Source organism: Coenobita brevimanus, chromosome 86, assembly GCF_032717465.1.
Source record: "Coenobita brevimanus isolate Jiangsu-jjx chromosome 86, ASM3271746v2, whole genome shotgun sequence".
In the NCBI taxonomy this organism is placed as follows: Eukaryota; Metazoa; Arthropoda; class Malacostraca; order Decapoda; family Coenobitidae; genus Coenobita; species Coenobita brevimanus.
The window spans coordinates 26286400-26311399 of NC_137039.1; the positions used below are offsets into that span (position 1 = coordinate 26286400).

Here is a 25000-nt window from a genome sequence, read left to right on the forward strand (position 1 = left end):
AGAAGCGTGTGTGTGTGTGTGTGTGTGTGTGTGTGTGTGTGTGTGTGTGTGTGTGTGTGTGTGTGTGTGTGTGTGTGTGTGTGAGAGAGAGAGAGAGAGAGAGAGAGGAGGGAGGGAGGGAGGGAGGGAGGGAGGGAGGGAGGAGGGGGAAAAGGAAGGGAGGTAATCAGAGAGGAAGATTGGTGAGCAGGAGGGAGGGGGAGAAAGAGGGGGGAAGGGAGACAGAGAAAGACAGGGAGGGGAGAAGGAGAAGAAGGAGAAGGAGAGGGTGGAGAAGTAAGGGTAAGTGAAAAATAAGAAAGAGGGAGAAGATGAAGTCAAGAAAGGAAGCAAATTAAAAGAATACAGAAAATGAGACGCAAAGAAGGAAGGAAGAAAGGAAGGAAGGAGAGGAGGGAAGGGAAGGGAAGGGAAGGAAGGGAAGGGAAAGACACAAAGAGAAAGAGTGGGAAAGTGGAAGGCGGAGAAAGAATTCGCAAGGAAATTGAGAAAGGAACAGGAGAGGTAAAAGTGAGGAGGCGAGAGAGAGAGAGAGAGAGAGAGAGATGAGAATGAAGAGACAAGCTAAGTGGGAAAATAATAAAGCGAATCAAGAGTGAAAAAGAAGAATGAAGGGAAGGGAGGGAGGATGGAAAGAAGAATGAAAGGAAGGGAAGGAGGAAGGAAAGAAAAATGGGAGAGAAAGGAGGAAAGGTGAACAGAACAGGGCGAAGAACAAGAATGGAGAGAACATAGGGAAGGAAAGAAGGGAAGGAGGGAGTGAGAACAGAGGGAGGTAGGGAAGGAGGGAAGGAGATAGGGAGGGTGGAAGCGATCGATGAAGAGGGGCGAATGCTGCAAGGTGGTGGTGGTGGGAGGTGGGGGTAGGGGAGGGGGTGGGGATGGTGGTAAGGGTGTTATTGTTGGTGATGGTGGTAGGGGTGTTATTGTTGGTGGTGGTGGTGATAATGGTGGTGGTGGTGATGGTGGTAGGGGTGTTATTGTTGGTGGTGGTGGTGATAATGGCGGTGGTGGTGATGGTGGTAGGGGTGTTATTGTTGGTGGTGGTGGTGATAATGGTGGTGGTGGTGGAAGAGGTAGTGGTGGTGATGGTGGTAGGGATGTTGGTTTTGGTAGTACGGGATAGGGGCGGCGGTAGAGGTGGGGTAATGGGTGATGGTGGTAGTGATGGCATTGGTGGTAGGGGATAGGGCTGATGATGGTGGTGGTGGTAGTGATGGTGGTAGGAGACAGGGCTGGTGGTGGTGGCGGTTTCGTGACAGTTATGACAGCAGTTATGATAATGGTGACATTATTATTGACAGTAGTGGTAAATGGCGGTACACCAGTGGTACGGCTGCTAGCGGTGTTGGTAAGGGTGGTAGTAATACTGGCAGTTCTGGCAATAATGTTGGTAGTAGTGGAGGTAATACTACTGTTAGTAATGCTGGCAGTGGTGGCATTACGCCGGTAGTGTTGGTAGTCACGAAAATAAAATAAACAGGAATCAGACAAGGAAACTCAGTAATATGTGCTGGTAGTGGTGGCATTTATACTGTTGATGGTAGTGGTGGCATTTATACTGTTGATGGCAGTGCTGGCGGTGTTGGCAACCAGAACAAGGAACACTGAAAACAAACACGGTGATAACTGTGGTAGTAGTGGTGGAAATGATGTTGGTAGTACTGGTGGGAATGTTGGTAGCATTATTAGCAGTGTGAGAATCACTACTGCTAGTGCTAGTAGTAATATCAGTGGTGGTATAAATATTGGTGGCAATGATGGCAATGTTGGTAACAAAGTTAGTAGCCACGATGGCAATGTTGGCAGCAGCAAAGTTAGTATCAATATTGGAGATGATGATGGCGATGTTGGCAGCAAAGTTGTCAGTCAAAATAATTAACCCTAACACAGGAAACCCAGCCGTGCCAAACTTGATGCAACCAACGGAACGAGTTAATAATACTAAACTAATACTAATTACCTGCAACACGGCTGCTTCCTGAGCCAGCCACTGCTTTAATTACCCTCATTATCAAACAATAGCTTCACCGGCTGTCATTAGCAGCAAACACAGCGTTATTCGGGTTACTGTATTGGGTAACGCTGATATACGGGTGAAGGTAACAGTACAGAGATGATATAGGCAACATTACTACTTATAATAACACGGATGATGAAAACAGTAATGATAATGATGATACTACTACTATTAATACTACGACTACTACTACTACCACCACCACCACACCACCACTACTACTCCTACTACTAACAATTATAATACTGTAATAATCCATGTTACTCGTAAATTCAGAGGAATCTAGAAATGCCAACAATAACAGTGGATTATGAGAGAGAGAGAGAGAGAGAGAGAGAGAGAGAGAGAGAGAGAGAGAATTTTCAACCCACGTGCATCTCCTCCCCATGCCCTCCCTCCTACCCCTCCTCCTCCCCTTCATGCAAGATGTGGCAAGACTGGATTCCCCCCCCTCTCTCTCTCTCTCTCTCTCTCTCTCTCTCTCCACACCTTTAACCCCTTCAGTACGGTGACGTCTTTTTAAAATTTCATTGTTCCTTCCAGACGATTTTATTCAACTTGGGATATTTTTTTCTATTTCTACATTAAATATACCTTTTATTAACCCCTTCGTTCCCAAATTTCTCTCATAAAATAAATAAATAAAATTGTCTGTTGCAAAAATTATAAAAACAAACAAACAAACAGGAAGGACTGGGTTTTGTACACGTCCTGTCGTCTCCTTCCTGTCCCCCCTCTCTCTCTCTCTCTCTCTCTCTCTCTCTCCACATCGCCTTATTAATTCCCTGCAGTTCCCCCTAAATATCGGTATGTGTGTGTGTGTGTGTGTGTGTGTGTGTGTGTGTGTGTGTGTGTGTGTGTGTGTGTGTGTGTGTGTGTGTGTGTGTGTGTGTGTGTGATACAAAAGAATCCCTTTCCAATAACATGATATTCAGTACTTTTTTTTTTTTTCTATCAGACGATATATTTTTCTTTGGAAGGAAAGTCTCAGGGAAGGAATGAGAGAAAATCAATTATTCTTTGTTTGCCGATCATTACTACTATTACTACTACTACTACTACTACCACCACCCCCACCACAAATATGGAACCCTGTACGAAATATACTGCCAATCTGTTTACATATTTTTGGCGCTTATTTCATATCGACAGAGCTGGCGTTCAGGCAACATGACGCCAATTTGTACATTACAGCAATTTTCGACAATAATTTCGAATGATTTGGAATTGTTTATTATCGCAATTTTTGGCAGTAATTTCAGAGCAGTGGGGCCTAAAAAAAAAAAAAAATGTAATGACTGCGATTTCTTCATTTCTTATCGATTCTTCTTCTTCTTAGTACAGATTTCGTAGCCATTCTTCTTTAGCGATATATTCTGCACAGTAATCTAGAACTGCCTTACATGTTACTTATAACGTTTAATTACTGACAGATTGTATTCCAGCAACATACAAGAGGTTACTGACAATCGTAACGTTCTTATTGTTTATAAAGGCTCCAACGTGCTTGCATATGTCGGCCTCTGTCACCCAATAGCGGTTCTCCACGCTGCTCGATTTCTGTCAGACTCCCTATTCAATTCCTTATCCCTGAGGTCACACTCTATGACCTCGTCACAGGTCTTTTTTGGTCTGCCTCTCGCAATCCTACCCCCGGCGTTCACACTTCTCACTTACCGCACCCGTCATCCTCCATGCTCTCCACATGCCCAAATCATCTCAATCTACACCTACTCATCACAGTACAAGACACTCCAGTTCCATCCTTCCTCTCAACTCTTCAATCATAAACCTGGATTCAACGACGCACTACTCATCCACCAAATCACTGTCATTTCTGTACACCTGACCCTACGAATATCCTCTTCCTTAACTGCCCAGGTCTCATTACCATACAGCATTACCCTCCTAACTCATGCCGCATACACAGACCCCTTAGCACAAGATAAATCTCCGAGGAATGGGTGTTACGAAATCTTTAGCAGAATGTCCGGCGCCATCTTAACCCCTTCACTACGAGGTCTTGCCTGGTTTAAAATCGTCTGGAAAAAAAAAAAGAAAAAAGGAAATATATCATCAGAGTGAGCTAATGGAGGTTTTATCCCCTTCAGTACGAGGCTTCTCCTTGACTGTATATAAACTCTGTCGGTAAATTAACTAAAATAAATGAATAAATAAACTAAATAAAACAGAGATAGATAGATAAAGATAGATAAATAAACAGATAAAGAGATAAATAAACCACCACCAAATACACAGGTGTCGGCTGATGATGTCTCGGAGGAAATTGAGTGACCTTATTTCCCGCATTTCCGGCGAGGTTATGAGAGAGTGAGATAAGCGAGTAAGATGAGTTAGGATAAGGGAGGATGAATGAGTGAGATAAGGGAGCATAAGGGAGTGAGATAAGTGAGTGGGATTAGTAAGGATAAGTAAGTGCAATAAGTGAGGCTAAGTGAGTGGGATAAGTGAGAATAAGTGAGTGAGCTAAGTGAGTGGGATTAGTAAGTGAAATAAGTGAGGATAAGTGATTGGGATAAGTGAGGGTAAGTGAGTGCGATTTAGTGAGAGAGACACATGAGTGAGATAAGTGAAGTAAGTGAGTGAGATACGTGAGAATAAGTGACTGGGATAAATAAGTGTGATAAGTGAGGATAAGTAAGTGAGGATATATGACTGAGGTTAGTGAGTAAGTGAGGATAAGTGAGTGGTATAAGTGAGACAAAAGAGTGAGACAAGTAAGATAACTGAGTGAGATAGGTAACGTTGTATCTCCAACTGCACTCAGGTGATAGCGTCCCGGGGTGGATTAATGACTTTATTTCCGGTGACTCTCAGGTGATGCTGTCTTCTTTCGCCTAACACGTCTAACCTCCGTCCTAGCTAGTGCCAGACAGATTTAGTAACCCCTTCAGTCCGGAGTCACGTTTTAATTAAAGATTCTTGTTACTCCAAGACCTTAAAATGTAGAGGCTAGTGAATGTTTTATGTAACCCCTGCACTGATTTAAAAAAAAAGAAGAAAAAAAAAAGAAGAAGCAAAAAGCAAATGTGAATAAAACTGGCTGGATACTAAGAATATATAATATAAACAGGACGTCCATCAGCTGAAAAAAAGAGGGAAAGCAATAATAACACTTATAGCAAACAAAGAAAAATAATGAAATGATCCGTATACTAAATTTTGGCGCCAAAGTGCGGGGATGAAAAGCCCCGTAGGTAAGCATAATGGCGTGGGTGTATTTACTACGAATATATGTGTCCTTCAAGAGAATATTTTATGAAATGAAAAATAGTAATGAATGATACAGCAAACAGCGAAAAAAAAAAAAAAAAAAAAAAAATGAAGTGATCTGTGTACTAAATTGTGGCGCCAAAATGCGGTGGTGGAGAGGCCCGTAGGTATGCATGTTCGTACTGGCATGGGTGTATTTGCATCACCGTTGGCGCCAAAGTATACGGTGATGGTGGGGGAAGGGGGTTTTTACGGCCAGGAGTTATGCCTCTCGTGTCTCTTGCACTTTCCCTTCCTTCCATCGCTCCCTCATCCACGCAACTCTATTTGTACAATCTTCAATTCCTTCACTACCGAGTGTTACAGTAAGGTGGCGAGATCGATTAATGGGTGCGGTAGGGAATAGGTGTAATTCACCGGGTCGGTCAGGATCACTTGATGGTCGTGATAGTCAGCTTTTACCCTCCCGGAAGGGAGCTGAGAGCTCATATAGTCCGATCTAAGGGCAAGGCTGTGACCTTCACACAAGCACACACCCATCCCCTTGCTCAAGGAGGACAGTAACCACCCACTTCGTCAGTGTGTGTGTGTGTGTGTGTGTGTGTGTGTGTGTGTGTGTGTGTGTGTGTGTGTGTGTGTGTGTGTGTGTGTTGAGCCTCAGTGAACGGACTATCTTGTTTATACCAGTCGAGAAATGAAAACTATAATTTCTTCACTACGAGAGATCTCCCTACGCTGAGAATATATATATATATATATATATATATATATATATATATATATATATATATATATATATATATATATATATATATATATATATATAAACATCATGATACTGAAAACCTACGTCGCAATACGGTCTATATTAATCTCTCGCAACTCTCTGTTATCCTTTTCTAGACATACATTTTATATTTACTTTTATTTCTCCTTCAATATATTCAGCCTCTTTCTTTCCCTTTGTATATGTCCTCTCGGCTCTTTTTTTCCTCCTGCCCTCTCCCTTCTCTGTATCTTTTTCTCCCTTCTCTTTCCTCTGTTTATTTTCTCTCTCCCTTTCTCTCCTTCTACGCCTTGTTTTATGCCCCTTCTGCCTTTATTCCTCGTTCTACCTGTCCTTCCTTTTACCATCTATTTTCCCCCCCTCTCACTCTGACGCAATGTGACAGTCAGTTCTCCCACACTTCATTTTAACAGCAGTCATTTAGTTTCTCTCTCTCTCTCTCTCTCTCTCTCTCTCTCTCTCTCTCTCTCTCTCTCTCTCTCTCTCTCTCTCTCTCTCCGTGTTCTCTATTTCAACTGGGCATTTTTTTTACCTGTCGTGATATATATATAGATAGATAGATAGATAGATAGATGAGAGAGAGAGAGAGAGAGAGAGAGAGAGTGAATGTAAATGCCAACTACGACTATTAACGTAAATAATGAGTGAGGGAGAGAGAAAGTATCGTGACAGGGCAGTACATCAGAGGTGCTCTCGTGTGTACAGCAATACTCCGTCACACACCCAAACCACATGCACGCACACATACTGTACACACACGCACGCAACGGGTCTGACACGCTAAAATGCACCCAAATCCACGCTTACTCACCCCCACCACATGCACGCAGATAACGCTTTCTTTCTTTCTTTTTCTTTTTTGAGGGAGCTGACTCATGCATTTTAAAAAGTAGAAAAAGTAGAAAATCAATGTACAGTAGGTGGGTGTACATGTACTACAAATACGCAGCTACATATCACCTAAAATGTGCATCTATATTATCCACACACGTATTTTTATTACATTTAAACAACATACTGTACTTGCGTGTTATTCTAATCAGACTGTAATCACTGCAAACCATTCATCAGTCAAAAGTTTAGAGCATATAGTCATGAATATACATACATACATATATACGTACACAGATATAACGGCATCAGGTCTACATACACACCATACATACATGAACTATAACTAATCCCTCCCATCCCATCCCCAAACACACAACCTAAGCAACTAATACAAGACTTACATATAAGTACACAGGTAGAAACGCAAAACAAAGCACATGAATAACACACACACACACACACACACACACGAATCTGATACTCGTGTGAAACAAACCGAATCCACACACACACACACACACACACACACACACGATTATAAAACACACAAGACAAAAAATAAAGGGAAAAATTAAGGCATGAATAAACACCGGTATAAGATATCAGGAATACACACGGCGCAAATCAAACAAGGACGCCAGAAATAAATAAACAAGAATAAAAAGGACCAAACGAAATAAATAAAAAAGAAATACATTATCCCATATGCAGTTGTTGTTTTCAGTATAGGGCGGAACTATGCATTTTCAGGTTAATAAAGGGAGGAGCCCGGAGCAGGGACCTATGAGCTTGGCGACCATAAGACGATAGGCGGAGGGCGGTACGCTTTGGACCCTGCCAGCACAATCCCTTACACGGGAACCCTGTGCAAGGTAATGGGCTAAACAAAGACGAAGAAATAATAAAAAGTAAATCAAGGCAAAATATATATTAATGAAAAAGAATAACCAAGAAAATTACGAAAATAATGTGAAAACAGGAACGAGGGAAATATGAAAAACAAAACAAAACAAGGCCAACAGAAAAAGACAAAGAGCTAAGTAAAAGGAGACACAACACTGAAGGATACAATGCCGGGAAACACCTGTCCTCTTTTCACTTTAATCAGGCGTAAAATTACCCGTCTTATATACTACCTTCAATTCTGTGTTTTAACAAGAGATTAAGACTAGAACATAATGCTAGTCACCAAGAAGTGCTATGAAAAGGACGTGGGAGCCGTAGCACTGTCGTATTCAGCCACTGAGCTACAGAAAATAATTTGCAAAAGGACGAAAATCCCCGCCTAGTTAAAATGAAGGAACTATAGGTAGAACAAGGAACGCAGGGTCCTAATGTGGGGCTTACCTTGAGTCTACGGGAATGACGCGTATCGTTTCAGAAAATCTTTAGTGAGGGACTGACGGACAGGCTTCTAAATATGCTGAATCCAATATCTTTAGTGAGGGACTGACGGACAGGCTCCTAAATATGCTGCGTCCAATATGTTTAGTGAGGGACTGACGGACAGGCTCCTAAATATGCTGCGTCCAATATGTTTAGTTAGGGACTGACGGACAGGCTCCTTAATATGCTCCTGCGTCGAAAATATTTAGTGAGGGACTGGCGGACAAGCTCCTAAATATGTTCCTGTGTCGAAAATCCTTAGAGAGACTGACAGACAGGCTAATTATGCTCCCGCGTCTGAAAATGCAAGCGGCTGGCAAAAATAAACACAAACACTATCATAAAACAAGATGAAATTAAACAAAACGATACAACCCACAAAAGCGAACAAGAGAGAACGGAATCAAATCAACACAAGTAAACAGCAGGGGTAAACAAAAACAAACTCGCCAACACAACAAGGAAACAACAGTGGACCAAACTAGTCAAGGAACACACACACACACACACACACACACACACACACACACACAGGCTGACCGTAGTGAGAGTGAGTAGGCAAAAACTAGTAGGATAGGAGGAAGAGGAAGTGGAGGAGGAGGAAGAGGGAGGAGGAAGAACGGAAGGACAAGGAAGTAGATGTGAAAATGGAAGAGGAGGGGGGATGGAGGAAGAGAGAGAGAGAGAGAGAGAGAGAGAAGGGATGGACAAGGAAGCAATGTGAAAGTGGAAGAGGGTGGAGGAAGAAAGAGAGAGAGAGGAGGAAGAAGGAAAGGAGGACATGGAAGTAGATGGAAATGAGGAGGAGGAGGAGGAGGAGGAGGAGGAGGAGGAGGAGGAGAGAGAGAGAGAGAGAGAGAGAGAGAGAGAGAGAGAGAGAGAAAGATAGAAGTCGTGGAGGGCAAGATGGTGGCAGAGAAGGAAAAGGAAAAGAAGAGGGAGAAAAGGAAAAGAATGATGAGAAAGGAAAAGAAAGGAAGGAAGGAAGGAAGGAGGGGGGGAAGGAAGGAAGGAGGGGGGGGAGGAAGGATGAAGGTGGGGAAGGAAAGGAAGCAGTAATGGAAGGTGAGAAGGAAGGACGAGGAAGTAGAGAGAGGGAAAAAGGAAAGGAGATTGAACAGATGAGAGAGAGAGAGAGAGAGAGAGAGAGAGAGAGAGAGAGAGAGAGAGAGAGAGAGAGAGTTGCACACGCCATATCATTTACCTTGTCAGAGAGGATATGCAAATCACCTCAAGGCATATTAATCATGAGGAAAGGTGAGTTCAGGTGAGCTGAAGTGAAATGAGGCAAGGGAGTGATGAGAGATGATGTAAGCGGAGGAAAAGGTAAGGAGGAGAAGAGAGGTGAGAGGAGAGTGAAATGAGAAAAGGTGGGGTGAGGCAAGGAGGTTAGGGAGTGAGGTGGAGAGGTGAGGAAGGGTTATAGACAGAGGTGAAAGGGGTGAGAGTAAGAGAGAGAGAGAGAGGGGTGAGGGAGGGTAAGGGAGAGAGAGGAGGGAGGGGAGGGAGGAAAGGTCAGGTGTGGAGGAAGAACGTGAGGAAGTTGAAGAACCAGATTAGCGAGAGAGAGAGAGAGAGAGAGAGAGAGAGAGAGAGAGAGAGAGAGAGAGAGAGAGAGAGCAGGTAAAGACGACAGATGAGAGTGAGACAGGTATGAGTGGTAAGAGGTAAAAAGAGAAGTAAAAGAGGAGTGACAAATACCTCTCTCTCTCTCTGCACTGACGTCATCACTCTCTCTCTCTCTCTCTCTCTCTGCCCACACAAACTCTTACTTAATCCAGCGTCTAAGCTCCACTACATCACCCAAAAATACGCCATAATACCATCTAATTCATCCACAGTATTCCTATTAACCACACGAAGGCCTGAGAGAAAAAGCGAGATTATGCAAGAAATCTAGTAACTCCTGGCATCTTCCCTGACCTTGAGCTGCCGCGTACCACCATGTTCTATTATTATTTTTTTTTAGTTCCTGTCCCCGCTATCACCGCCTTATTCGTCCTGGAAGCTCGCAGGAAGAAGGAAGGAGGCAGACTAAGGCAACGTCATGGTGATAAAGGTTAAATGTGTCGGTATGCGCGCGTGTCCAAGGATGTTTGTTGACAAAAAAAATATATTGGCGGGAAACTGGTGGGTGAGCCCATTCGAGTTGCCTCGAACTTTTCATTTTTTTCCTTTGTATCAGTGTTTCCGTTTACGTAATGAACGAGGAAGATATTGTGCATTAATTACAGGAAGTGGACTAACTGGTATGAAAAAAGTAGCGTTATACTTGACAGAGAAGTGAATAGGAGATGGGAACGATATGGAAGAGACGAAACTAGTAAATTAAGAAAATAGCCTAATATACACACAGATAATGAAGATGAAAGATTTTTGTCTTAAGGTAAAAAAAGAAACGTTACCAGAAATTACATGAAATGTAAGAGGGAACAAACGGGAACTAGGGAGGGGAGGCGACGGAGAGGAAGATGGGGAATGTCAAAGGAAGTGTGATTAAGTTCCACCTCACAGCACAACACCTCCACCTAACCCCACCCCACCTCCCTGCCTCTCTTTCTCTCTCTCTCTCTTTCTCTATTGCCACACCCTATCAGTTCAGTTCCTTCAAATTCCCCTCCCCCCCTTTCCTTCCCTCTACCCCTCCCTTTATACACAATCACATCCTATTACAACACCTAGCATCCTCTCCCCCTAATCTCTCTCTCTCTCTCTCTCTTTCCTTACATATTTCCCTCATCTCCCTCCAATCTGGCTACCCCTAACTCTCTTGCCGTCCCTTTCTATAGTATTTTCTGTGTCCACTCATCCATCCTCCTTCCGTCCATCTATACTCCCATCACCTACCTTCCTGGCTTCCTTTTTCTCTCCACCTCTCCTCCATTCTTTCACTTATCTCCTCCCTTCATCACCCCCTTTCTATCTCCACTAAAACTTTCTCATTTCTTCCAGATATTGCCATTCTCTGTGCAATATATTCATTCTCTCCATCAATTCTTCCTCTACCCTGCTTCCCTCCCTCTCCCTAACCTCCCTACCATCCTCCCTGTTTCCCTCCCTTCCCCCCCTTCTTTCCCTCCACCCTGTCTACATCAAAACTCTCGCTGGTTCCCTTCCTTTCCCAATCAGGAAATGGCTGAAGCAACACAAAGAGAAATTCACACGTCCAGCCACTCCATCATGTTCGATAATACAGAGGGGATACTATGCCATTTGAGCCCCTAATGGATGCCTTCACGGATGGAATGTAATGGCTTTAGCTGGACAGATGGAGAGAATGCTGGGTGGATGGAAGGGACGAAGAACTGAAGGATGGAAGGATGAATGGATGGATACATGGAGTAGTGGATGGAGGGATAGAAACGTGGATGGATGAATGGATGATGCATGGAGTAATGGAAGAATGGAAGGATGGAAGGATGGACTTACTGAATCGATGGATGGATGGAAGGATACATGAAATGACTGAAAGATGAATGGACCGATGAAAAATGAAAGAATGGGTGGGAATATGGATAAAATGATATTCATACTGACACACAAACAGATAAATACATACACATACCGTATAAAATAGATAGAAAGGCAGAGAGATAGATACAAAACGTCCCAGGCCTTGACATACCCGGGGGAAAAAAATATCAATGTGGGTCCTATTCTTAACTGTTACGGAGCTACAATTACTGATGATTTGATGTTCGAAACTGGCTTCCCTTGTAATACACCCAAAAGGTCATCAGTAATTGAGAGAGGGAGAGAGAGAGAGAGAGAGAAGTATTTGAAATTGTGTTTAGGAAGGTGTGTGTGTGTGTGTGTGTGTGTGTGTGTGTGTGTGTGTGTGTGTGTGTGTGTGTGTGTGTGTGTGTGTGTGTGTGTGTGTGTGTGTGCCAGGGACATTCAATCACGCACACTCCCTGCAGCATGCAACACACACACCCAAGCCCACCAACACACATCTCCCACATCTCTCTCTCTCTCTCTCTCTCTCTCTCTCTCTCTCTCTCTCTCTCTCTCTCTCCTCCAGGTACAATGGAAAAGCTTAATGAGCGAATAATGGCTAAAACAAATCTACTCAGCACACACCAGAACACGAACGAACATTTACTGAACAAGAACTGAACAAAGTGAAAAGGAAGTCAGTGGATGTAACACAGTAACATTATCTTGCACACACGAGTGACTCTCTCTCTCTCTCTCTCTCTCTCTCTCTCTCCATCGCTCAATCAGTTTATCGTCATTTGGATCTCTTTCTGTTTCTCTCCCCCTTTCCCCCTTCCCTCCCTCCCTCCCTCCATCCCTCCCCCCTCTCTCTCTCTCTCTCTCTCTCTCTCTCTCTCTCTCAACAATTTATTTGGCTCAGTCATCCACTTCTCATTCTCTGCCTGCCTCTCTCTCCATATTCCATTTTCTTTAATCCTTCCTCTCCACTCTTTTCTTTTAATTTTTTGACTCACTATTCCCAACCCTAAAACGCGAGAGGTCAACTGGAGCCTCTGGCCAGGGTCACGAGGTCACGCCAAACACGTGGCTGTTGTTTATATGGTGACCACGCGGCTTTGTTTACATACAGCACGTGGTTTTGTTTTGATTAGGTCGTGTCGTCTGTTACCTTCAGGAATATAATGCAAATTCTCTCTCTCTCTCTCTCTCTCTCTCTCTCTCTCTCTCTCTCTCTCTCTCTCTCTCTCTCTCTCTCTCTCTCTCATCTATCTATCTATCTATCTATTGGCTGAAATGCGTAATGAGAAAGTCGCATCTAACATATAATGCTATCTCAGTACCGACCTATTTATCATCCTTTCTATTTTACTTAACATCAGACTAAAACTAGTCTCTATTCACCTGTCATCTGCTAACATTACCTGTATATGCCATTACCTGTCTAGCAATCAAGTGTATGACATAAAGCTGCATTTATCTGTGTACCAATCCCCAGCAATTTTGAAGGTAATATGCGCGGATCACTGCAGGTAAGGCATTGAAATCTCTCTCTCTCTTATTTTTCTATATGCTTCATCCCTTCTTTCTATCATTCTCTCTCTCTCTCTCTCTCTCTCTCTCTCTCTCTCTCTCTCTCTCTCTCTCGCGTTATTTTTCTCTATGCATCATCCCTTCTTTCTGCCATTCTCTCTCTCTCTCTCTCTCTCTCTCTCTCTCTCTCTCTCAAGGACATAAATACCTTTAAAATTAATACTGCCAAGGTCATAAAATTAATTCTCACTCACAAATTCACACCACATAAACACACGAAAACAAACTGGGCATAAAAGCCAGATATAAAGATTACAATTACAGACAGACCGACTGACTGCTTTAAAATACTAATAGATTCCGCGACACACACACACACACACACACACACACACACACACACACACACACACACACACACACACACACACAGATGATTACCTCTTGCTTCAGCCCTTCCCACCAGAGGCAATGGACAGTATAACGCCAAGGCCATAGTGATTGAGATATTACCAAACACTGCTTTATGAATGACGCTGATGATTATTGGAAATGCCTCGGAATTTGATGTGCAGTAAAAAGCACCGGTATTGTTACGTTCAAGAGGAGGCTGCCAACTACTGGGATAATACGTTTTCGAAGTATGTCGCGAAAAAAATTGAATGAAGAAGAACTAGAGGAAGAGAGCGAGAAGGAACTGGAAGATGATCATGAATAACAACAACAACAACAACAACAACAATAATAATAATAATAATAATAATAATAACAAAGTAAAAAGCCTTAAGCTCTTATTTACTGACTGGCTTACTAGGTTATGCATTCTACAGCGGTTATGCCGGGGATGATCTTAGAGGGTAATTTATGTACGCGGTTTTGGCCCTTACTCCCTGGCACTCAACGCAAGAGTAAGATGTTAGGCTCCGTGTGTGTGTGTAAGAGGGTCTGGAGGGTGAGTGAGAGCCTTGTGTTTACCATTCATGTTTTTAAATTTCTGTTACCAAAGAATAGGCTACAAGTAAATCTTTCTATTAGGCTAAATTTGAGGCCGATCCACCTAAGAAGGCCCGCAAAATCTGTGTGATCTGTGTATCTATAATCTTCTCTGCTCCAGGTTTTCATACTTCTTTATCCATTCTACTGCAACACCAATCTCTCTCTCTCTCTCTCTCTCTCTCTCTCTCTCAATACAACTTTTCCCTTCCACTGCAGCCTCTTTTTCTCTGATCCCCCTCCCCAATCTCTCTCTCTCTCTCTCTCTCTCTCTCTGAATACAACTTTTCCTTTCCTCTGCAGCCTCTCTTTCTCTTTCTGGTCCCCTCCCCCCCCCTCTCTCTCTCTGAGCCAGGGCCACTCACCTCAATAAAAAGGGAGGTGCCGCTTTATCTCCACAATTTCAATAGAGGAAGGAAGGGAGGGAGGGAAGGGCGACTGATGCAGGAGGGAGGAAGGGAGGGAAAGGGAGGGACAGAGAGCGTAAACTGAACGAGGAAACGAGAGAGAGAGAGAGAGAGAGAGAGAGAGAGAGAGAGAGAGAGAGTACATCCAAAAGCATCTCATTAGTAAACAACAGAGGAAGAGAGAGCAGGAAGGGTGGAACTTATTAACACGCTTTATATATCAGTAGGTGAAAAGGTGAGGTGGGTGAGGCGTGGTCTGAGAGAGAGTTACAAAGAGTTAACAGACCACACAGACCTTACGGTGCTTTTCTAGGCGGCCTGATCTTATAACGGGTACGAAGACTTATCATAGGTCTTTAAGATAGGTAGATTGATAGATGGATTGATAAGTAAACGGATATATAGATATACTGATAGATACGAATGGACAGACACGGCCGGCGATAATAGTGTAACGGAAAAGAGGAGCTATATTGAGAGAGAGAGAGAGAGAGAGAGAGAGAGAGAACTCCACAACCAAACAAATAACCTACTGCCCCATATGGAAATAAACACTCGCAGTAACCTTGTCCTCAAAACAACCCTTTCTGTCCAAGCACTCTCTCTCTCTCTCTCTCTCTCTCTCTCTCTCTCTCTCAGATACCAACAGATCTTTACTACAGGAATGCCAGTATTGTTAAAGCCACAGCAATTTAATGTTTATCCCATCATCCATCACCACCGAAGCAGCAAGCATTGTGTCAAACCCACTTAACCACACCAGTCAACCCTACAACTCAGCACTGGTGGCATTATTTTCCTCGCAACATCACTCAGTACTACACGAGATTGAAAGACTCTCAGTGATGCTCTAAGAAGTTCAATGCACGACCATCCATCACAACTGTTACGTTTTACAGGGAAAGTCAAAAGGAAATATGGGTGAAAATAAACTTGAGGATATGCTGTGATGTGTCCTTTCCCCTATACTTCAAGATTTTTTACTCTCTGTAGAATGGCAAAAGGATGTCACAGATGTCCTAGGATATAACAGCTCAATGCGTCACATCATCCGTCACCAGTGAAGCAGCAACCATGAAGCAACACCGACAAGAGCACCAGAGTAACGGAGGTTATTTCATGCCAACGTTACTACCAACAGATTTCGGCCATATTCTGTGTCATGTTCAAATTATGACAGTTCAGTATGTCTCACTCATCACCACAGAGGCAACAATCATTATGCAAAACGAACACATCCAACCACAACAATTCATGGTTCTCTCTCTCTCTCTCTCTCTCTCTCTCTCTCTCTCTCTCTTTTACTCAATACTCTCATCATCCATCACTACTCAAGCAAAAACTATCATGCACCATCCACATAACTACATTCTTTTTACCCTAACTTGGCCTAAAATTCCCATCCTTCAACCTTGAATGCTGAGCTGGAAATAACAGGCAGCCACGAGAATATGACGCTAGTCACAAAGAAGTGCTATAGTGAAAATGAAGGGCTAAATAGCTGTATTTTATCACTAAGCTACAGGGAACAAATTAAAAGGACAAAAATTTCAGCCAAGTCTAGATGAACGAACCATAGAATCAGAAAATTAGAAAAAGCCAATACCGAAGCACTTAATATATTTCATAACATCCCTCCTCATCGATGTGTTTGTTCAGAGGTGATGTTTGTGATGTTCAAAGACGCAGCAGTTCAGTACCTCCCCTTCATCCATCATCAGTGATGCAACATCCATGAAATAACACACACACACACACACACACACACACACACACACACACACACACACACACACACACACACACACACACACACACACATTCTCTCTCTCTCTCTTTCTCTTTCTCTCTCTCTCTCCCATTCGAGTCACAGGTAAGCACACACTCGAGTAACCCTGCCTGTGGTTGGTAAATAAATAAACAAATATCGTAAATAAGTACAATAAAACCAATCAATATGAGAATAAAATAAGAACAGAAAAAAAACAATCATTTCAAATACAATATAAGAATAAAAATACCAATGATGATGATGATTATGATAATAATAATAATAATAATAATAATAATAAACAATGAAAATAAATGAAAAATAAAAAACCTCAAATCTCATCGTGGTTGCCATGGTAACTGGGTTAATTCAGATGCATTTACACTTGCAATATGGTAAAGACTATACGCAGGGGCTTGTATTATCGGCAGGTAAGGAAGGTCCCTACCACTTCTTCCTCGCCGATTTATGTTTTGGATATGGTTGGCTAGTATCCCTTTGTAATTTATGCACAGGATGGAGATTTAACAATGATTTCAGTAGCACAGATGAGGTCGGCAAGGTGTAATAAACAAAACACATCGCTTACGAAGAGGTGCTGGGAGACTTCCTGAGAATGCGATCCAAGGACAGGTGGGATTCCTACCTTTATAACATTATGCTCAGTTATAATGGTGAAGTTAACATTTATATGGAAGCTTAAGATAATGTTACGGCATTTCTTTGACCTTAAGATGTACTGGTATATAAGCTGGAGAGAGAGAGAGAGAGAGAGAGAGAGAGAGAGAGAGAGAGAGAGAGAGAGCTACACACTACTCCCAGCCAAACAAAGGCAAGGTGACTGATTGCCACTAAAGGGGTCAACACTTATAAAATATAGATGAGGCTGCTGATGGCTGACGAGGAAGGAGGAAGAGGGAAGAGGAAGAGGTGAGGAAGAGGAAGAAGGGACAGTGGGTAGAGAAGGAGGTGGGGAGGAGGAAGTGGAAGGGGAGGAGACGACCTTGCTTCAACTTCTACTTCTCTCCCCCCTCCCCTCCTCTCCCCTTCCCTTCTCCGTTCATATTCACCCTCCTTCCTCCATCTCTTTCTTTGACCTCCCTCCCTCACTCTCTCTCTCTCTCTCTCTCTCCACACTATTAACCAACCTGCCCAGACCTACCACGTGAACAGACCCACACTTCCGGAATCCGAAGCCGAAAATGAGAGAGAGAGAGTGTGTGTGTGTGTGTGTGTGTGTGTGTGTGTGTGTGTGTGTGTGTGTGTGTGTGTGTGTGTGTGTGTGTTATACCATTATCCGTCGTACTAATGGTAACAGAGTAAAGGTATACTTACACTGCTTACAAGACTACAGCCTACTTTAATAAACCACACAAACACACACACACACGTACATAAAACACAAAAACATACAGGACGCTGGATACATACACATATACAGTTCTACACCAACCTCATCAAAAAGTCTTTATTTGGCACACGTACATGACATCACAGACGCACACACGTTCACATACACACGTGCTCAGGGTCACAAACACGTACAGAAGCTGACATGACTAAAATCAGACTCTACATAACACACACGCAATCACACGCACAAAGAACCAAAATCACACGCACACAGAACCACAATCATACACACACACACACACACACACACACACACACACACACACGCACACACAGAACGACAATCACACGCACACAAAACCACAATCACACGCACACACAACGACAATCACACGCACACAAAATCACACTCACAAGAATTAAGGCACAAAAAAAAAAAAGCGACATAGTGTTTACATAAGCATACAGAAACACACACATAAACACATGTAATGACTGTACTCACATACACATGAAATCACCGCAAACACACACACACACACACACACACACACACACACACACACACACACACACACACACACACACAAGGACAAAAACAACCAATATGAGCAAAAATGTAATTATCACAAACATAAGTGACACAAGCAATTAGCGTACACACACACACACACACACACACACACACACACACACACACACACACACACACACACGAAATCCTTTTACTCTCAAGCATGGTCTTCTTAATACTCTCACATGCGTGCAACCAGAACACACGTACACACACAGGCAAACAGATGAACGCATACAAACGAGTACTCTGTACACACACCCACACACAGATACACGTATGTCTGTCTGCATGTCTTACACACACACACACACACACACACACACACACACACACACACACACACATATTAAAGCACATAAATCAATCGAAACTTACAAGCACCCACAAGGTCTCTGTCTCTGTCTGTCGGTCTGTCTCTCTCAAAACAACAAAAATCATAAACCATATTCGTACATATAGTCATTCACATAACTTCATGATATTCCTAGAACACACACACACACACACACACACACACACACACACACTAACACACAACCTTCAGTGTGCTTCGTGAGCGTGAAGTGTGACAGTCAGTGGACACACACACACTCCTACACTCACTCAGGACACCCTCTCTCTCTCTCTCTCTCCCTCATTCTTATTGTCTTTGGTGTTTTCCTTATGCCTCCTCCCTCCTTTCTTTTTTTCTTCCTTTCACCCTTCCCCTGTCTTTCCTTCCTTCCTTGCTTTCTTTCCTCTCGTCCTTTCTTTCTTACTTCCTTCTCCTACATAATTCTTTCATTCTCTCTTTATTTCAAGCTTTTTATTCTTTCTAGCTTTTCTTGTTCGCTGTCTGGCACTTTATTTTCTTACTCTTTATCTCCTATCTTTCCTCTTCTTTCACTCCTTTCTCCCTTCCTATTTTCTTTTTCTCCCTCCTTCCTTCAATCCTCCCTCCTTCCTCGTTTTCTGTTTTTTTTTTTTCCTCTCTCTCCCTCATTCCCACATTCTTTCTTTTCTTTCATCCTCCTTTCAACTCTCTCCTTCCTCCTTTTTTTTTTCTTTTTGTTCCTCCTTTCATATTTTCTTCCTCCTTTCTCTTTTTCCGCTTCCCTTCTATCCTTCTTTCCTTTGCTTTCCTCCCACTTTTCTTCCTTCATCTCTCTCCTCCTACCCTTCTTCCTTCTTTTACTTTCTTTTCCTCTCTCCCACCTTCTCTCCTTCTTTCCTTTTTCCTCCTTCCAGATAACAGTCTTCGCGGATCATTTAATTTTACACTCACGTCTTGATCAAGCTGCCGTCACTTCAGCCACGGGGAGGGAGGGAGGAAGGAATGGAGGAAGGAAGGAGGGAAGGAAGGAAGGAAGGAAGGAAGGAGGGAGGGAGGGAGGGAGGGAGGGAGGGAGGGAGGAAGGGAAGGAAGGAAGGAAGGAAAGAAGGATGGAGGGAAGGAAGGAAGGAAGGAAGGATAGATGGAAGGAAGGATGGAAGGAAGGAAGGGAGCAAAGAATGAATGAAGGAAGGAGGGAAGAAAGGAAAACAAATGGAAACAAAAATATATGGACTCAGGACACATCAACAAGAGAGGATGTACATAAGAAAATACAGGAAAACACACACACACACACACACACACACACACACACACACACACACACACACTGGAACGAAGGCGGGAGTGAACGAAAGAATAAATGTAAGGGGAATGAAGAATAAATGAATAAAAAAGAATGATTGCAATAAATCTACCAATGATCTATTTTGAGGGAGGACATCGAAGGAAATTTTAATAGATCGTATGACAATAGATACAAAAAAAGAAATCACACTGATATTTATAAGATAGACTGACAGACAGATAGATAGACTGTGTGTGTGTGTGTGTGTGTGTGTGTGTGTGTGTGTGTGTACCGATGTCATAACGTAATCATGGCGACCTGACCTTGCTGTACACGAATTAGTAGTCTGGCTGCAAGCGCACACGTCCACACACCCATACTTACATACAAAAATACATACACGTATCATGCTTCTGTGACGTGTTTCAGAGAGAGAGAGAGAGAGAGAGAGAGAGAGACCAGAATGTGACTGAAATATGCGTGGAAGTTAATTAGGTTTGTGACTGTGTGTGTGTGTGTGCGTGTGTGTGTGTGTGTGTGTGTGTGTGTGTGTGTGTGTGTGTGTGTGTGTGTGTGTGTGTGTGTGTGTGTGTGTGTGTGTGTGTGTGTGTGTGTGTGTGTGTGTGTGTGTGTGTGTGTGTGTGTGTGTGTGTGTGTGTGTGTCTAAAAACGCCAGGAAGTCTGATTATTTTTCCTGCAAATATTACACACACACACACACACACACACACACACACAGACTTAAACAAATTCTCGTGCACAAACTCTTTCAGTTTCTCTCACACAAAGTTTTCCCAGACGAATTCTCTCACGCACATTTCCTCTCTAACAAGCCCTCTGTTTTTCACACAAATGGTCCCTCTCTCATTTTTGTTCAGTCGTTTTTTCACATATATTTACCGTACGTTTTGTTTTATGGAGGTTACCGACTTTTCATACCTCTCTCTCTCTCTCCTTCTCTCTCTCTCTGCCTGTATCACGACTACATAAAATCCCTCGCTGGATAACGAACTCCATTAATTTCAGTGTTATCAGAGAATGACATGATGTTTAGGCGTCACAATAAAGAATGGATGGGGGACTGATGCAGAACTGAACACTTGCATTGTGATGAGGGAAGAGGGTGGAACTGTGACCGGTACAATGAGCTGTGTGTGTGTGTGTGTGTGTGTGTGTGTGTGTGTGTGTGTGTGTGTGTGATCCCTCCCATACCCCCTAATAGAAGAGGTGAGGATGGAGTGGACAGAGCAGTAGGATGTTGTCTGAAAGGACGCGAGATGATTCCAGAAGCCATATCTTCAAAACTCATCGACATACACTAAAAACAACCAGCTAATACCATCACACCAATCCTCAGTCACACATCCCTAGCATGTATTAAGTATGGCCGGTGGGTATTGGTGCCGAAACGGTGGCATGTGAAGGTGCGTGGGGGAAAAAAGAAATAAATATCCAGTACAGTTCCCGATGCCAATGTCCTCCTCAGCTTAATATATCTCCAGAACTCAATAGTCCCCTCCCACCAGGCCAATATATCTACAGACCTCAATGCCCCCACCCCTCCCCAACACACTCCCCACACCTCCCTCCCATCCCCACCCCAATACATTTTCCACAACTCCCTGCTTTCTCTCTCCCCAGTACATTCTCCCACACACCCCTGCCTCCCCACCCCAATACATTTTTCCAAACCTCCCCGTCCCTTCCTCTCCTTCCCCACCCCAGTACATTTCTCCCACCTCCCTACCTTTCTCCTCCCCACCCCAGTACATTTCTCCCACCTCCCTACCTTCCCCCTCCCCACCCCAATACATTTCCCACGCCTCTCTGTCCCACCCTTCTCTCCACCCCAATACATTTCCCACACCTCGTTGTATTCCATCCCCCTCCCTCTCCGCCCCAGATCTCGGCCCCATTCCAAAAATTTTCCCAGACTGAATGGACTTCCCCTTCACCACCCCAACACACTTCCATGGCTTACTTAATTCCAATATACCCCTCCCACACCCTCTATCTTTCCCCACTCTCACTCTATACCCCCTATCTTTCCCTCTTTCCCCATTCTCACTCTACTCCCATACCCCCACACCCCCTACCTTTCACAACTCTCACTCTACTTCCATACCCCACACCTCCAACCTCCCATTCCCATCCCCTCTCTTCTCCACTCCCCATCAACCTTTCACCACTCTCACTCTACTTCCATACCCCACACCTCCAACCTCCCATTCCCATCCCCTCTCTTCTCCACTCCCCATCAACCTTTCACCACTCTCACTCTACTTCCATACTCCACACCTCCAACCTCCCATTCCCATCCCCTGTCTTCTCCACTCCCTATCACCCCACACCATCCTTCCATGACCCTTACATCCTCCTTCCCCTCATCTCCGAGCAAAGGTGGGGGAGTCCAGCCTCAATGGAAATCCCCTCTCTGGACATTCCTTTAAACCTGCCTCACTCAAATTACCTTGCTTCAGAAAATGCTGTGCTCTAGAATGAACGCCACAAAGAGGAAGGAATAGATGGGAGCTCGATGGAAGAGTGGGGAGTGGAACACCGAGACTGATGTGGAATGGAGTAGAGGAGAATCGAGAATAGGGGAGAAAGAATGAGAAAATAAAGGAGGAAGGAAGTGGACAGGACCGACGATGGAAGACAGGGGGAGAGAATAAGGTGGAAGAAAAATAGGAGAACGGAATATGAGAATTATTTTGGAGTCTGGCTATCACAGTAGAAAATACGCTACACGAGCTACATTCCCACAACCACGACATTACCAAAAGTTTTTCGTAAGTTCAGTAATAGAAAAGGTAACAAGTAGCAAGATAGAAATAAAAATATAATCGTATGGTAATGGTTAATGACAACTTTTTTTTTTTTTTTTTTTTTTTGGCGAGTTTGTAAAAGTTGTTTGCGTATGACTGGAGAGGAAGGCATGGGAGAGGAGGGAACATGAGGAAAGGAAAGGGAAGGCAAGAGGAATGTAGAGGGGGAGAAAGACACATAAAATGGAAGGCGAAAAGATGGGAAATTTGAGGAAACGGAACGGAGGGGAAGGGAGAGGCATGATAGGATGGTAAATAAAAGTGTATCGGAGGGGAAGAAGGAAAATATGAGAAGGGTGGGGAGGGGAGGGGAGGAAGGGAGAGACAAGGAGACAAAGGGAGAGGACAGGAAAAAGAGTGGAAGGGAGGGGAGAGAAAAGAAGAGTAGGGGAGAGGATGGAAAGAGAGAGAGGGGTGAGGGGAGAGGAAAAAAGTGAATACGGGGAGAGCGGAAGAGAGATGCATGACCGTAGAAACACTCCTCCCCTTCCCCCTTACTACTATCCCCTACCCAATCTGGAACACTGTATTCTCAATCTGTTTTTTCCTCATGTTGTGTGTGTGTGTGTGGGAGTAGCGGTGTGTGTGTGTGTGTGTGTGTGTGTGTGTGTGTGTGTGTGTGTGTGTGAGAGAGAGAGAGAGAGAGAGAGAATTTCATTTGCTCTCTCTGTCTTCCCTTCCTCCTTTCCCCACTTGCCCTTCCTTCCCCACCCCCTCCAGTCCTCTCCCTTAATCTGACACGCTCCCTTTCCTCCCTTTGCTCTTCTCTCTCACTTCTTTCTTCACTCATAACCCCCACCTCTTTCGCCGATGTCTTTCCTTCCTGTTCTTATTCCCATTCATTTTCCCATTTCTCTCTTTTTTCTCTCTCCTCCTCCTTCATCTTTCTCCTTCTCTCCTTCCACTTCCTTGTTCCCATTCTCCTTCCTCTTTCATCATTTCTTTCTCCACTATCTTTGTCACTTTCTCATTCCTCTCCTTTCCTCTACCCTCTCTCCCTTTTAGTTTCACTTCCTGTTATCTCCCTCTCTCCTAATTTCTCTCTCCTACCTAATTTCCTTTGCTTGAATCCCCCTTCTTCCCCGTTCCCCTTTCCTCTCTCAACCATAATATTCAGCTCTACCCCATTTATATTTTAACACAAGTTCCAATCCCACCCCACTCTCTCTCTCTCTCTCTCTCTCTCTCCGCCATATTAAATTCCGTCTTAGAACTTCTATATCCTGCTGTATAAGACTTCGTAGCTTTACCTTACATTTCTCTTCCTGGACCTCTCTCTCTCTCTCTCTCTCTCTCTCTCTCTCTCTCTCTCTCTCTCTCTCCCAGCACGTGATAACAACCCCGCCAGATGGTAGGCGCTGTCGAGGTCCACAGGAGAAAAAGATAAAGAACAACACCAGACTCCCGGAAATTTGGCAGGAGCGTGAGAAATGGCGCCCACAGTCAGTTGATTCTTTGTTTTGGTTCGTCAGCTGATTGCATATGGCGGCGGACGGTCAGCTGATTCGTGATTCTTTGTTTTGGTCTGTCTGCTGGCGGCGGAAACAGATGAGGTTTGTTTTGGTTCGTCAGCTGATTGCATATGGTGGTGGACGGTCAGCTGATGGTTTGTTTTGGTTCGTCAGCTGATTGCATTTGGCGGTGGACGGTCAGCTGATGGTTTGTTTTGGTTCGTCAGCTGATTGCACACAGCGGGGAACAGTCAGTTGATGGTTTGTTTTGGCTCGTCTGCTGATTGCACGTGGCGACGGACCGCTGTTGAGTGGTGCATACAGAAATGGTGGTGAACGGAAAATTGTGTAGCCTGCAGGTTATGACAGTTCACCCTTTCACTAAAATGGCTTTATTTTATTTTATTTTTTTTAATCCACTCATATGAGCCTTATGAGGTCACTTACTACTTTATTTTTCCTCCTTCAAGAAAACTTTACTCCAAATAGGAAAGGGCTCTCGTACTGAACTGGTTAAGGAAGCCAAACTCTAACTTTTTTCAGTTCCTAATGTTTCTTCCGGCCTAAATAAAACATAAATGTAGAAAGAAAGGGCAAATGACGCTATCAGATTAATATTAATAATAATAATATAAGAAGTGTGTCCAATGTGAGACGTCCTTGGTTCTTTCACCCTAACCTTGCCCAAAGTCCTTTAGCAGCTTCCTTCACGCAACTCAGTGGCAGAACATGGCAATGCTACAGCTTTACATCTACTCCACAGCACTTTCTCATGACCAGCATCACA

At 43.7% G+C, this 25000-nt stretch overlaps 2 protein-coding genes across 2 annotated transcripts in view; both read right to left on the bottom strand.

Annotated features, from left to right (window-relative positions):
- LOC145410617 (uncharacterized) overlaps positions 1 to 3716 on the bottom strand; it is a 21106-nt gene extending 17390 nt beyond the window's left edge. The window contains exon 1 of the mRNA XM_080280730.1: positions 3698 to 3716. Within this exon, the coding sequence (XP_080136856.1) occupies positions 3698 to 3716 (19 nt within the window). The remainder of the gene's footprint in view (positions 1 to 3697) is intronic.
- Positions 1 to 25000, bottom strand: part of LOC145410687 (phytanoyl-CoA dioxygenase, peroxisomal-like) — a 133284-nt gene that overhangs the window by 1917 nt on the left and 106367 nt on the right. The window lies entirely within an intron of this gene.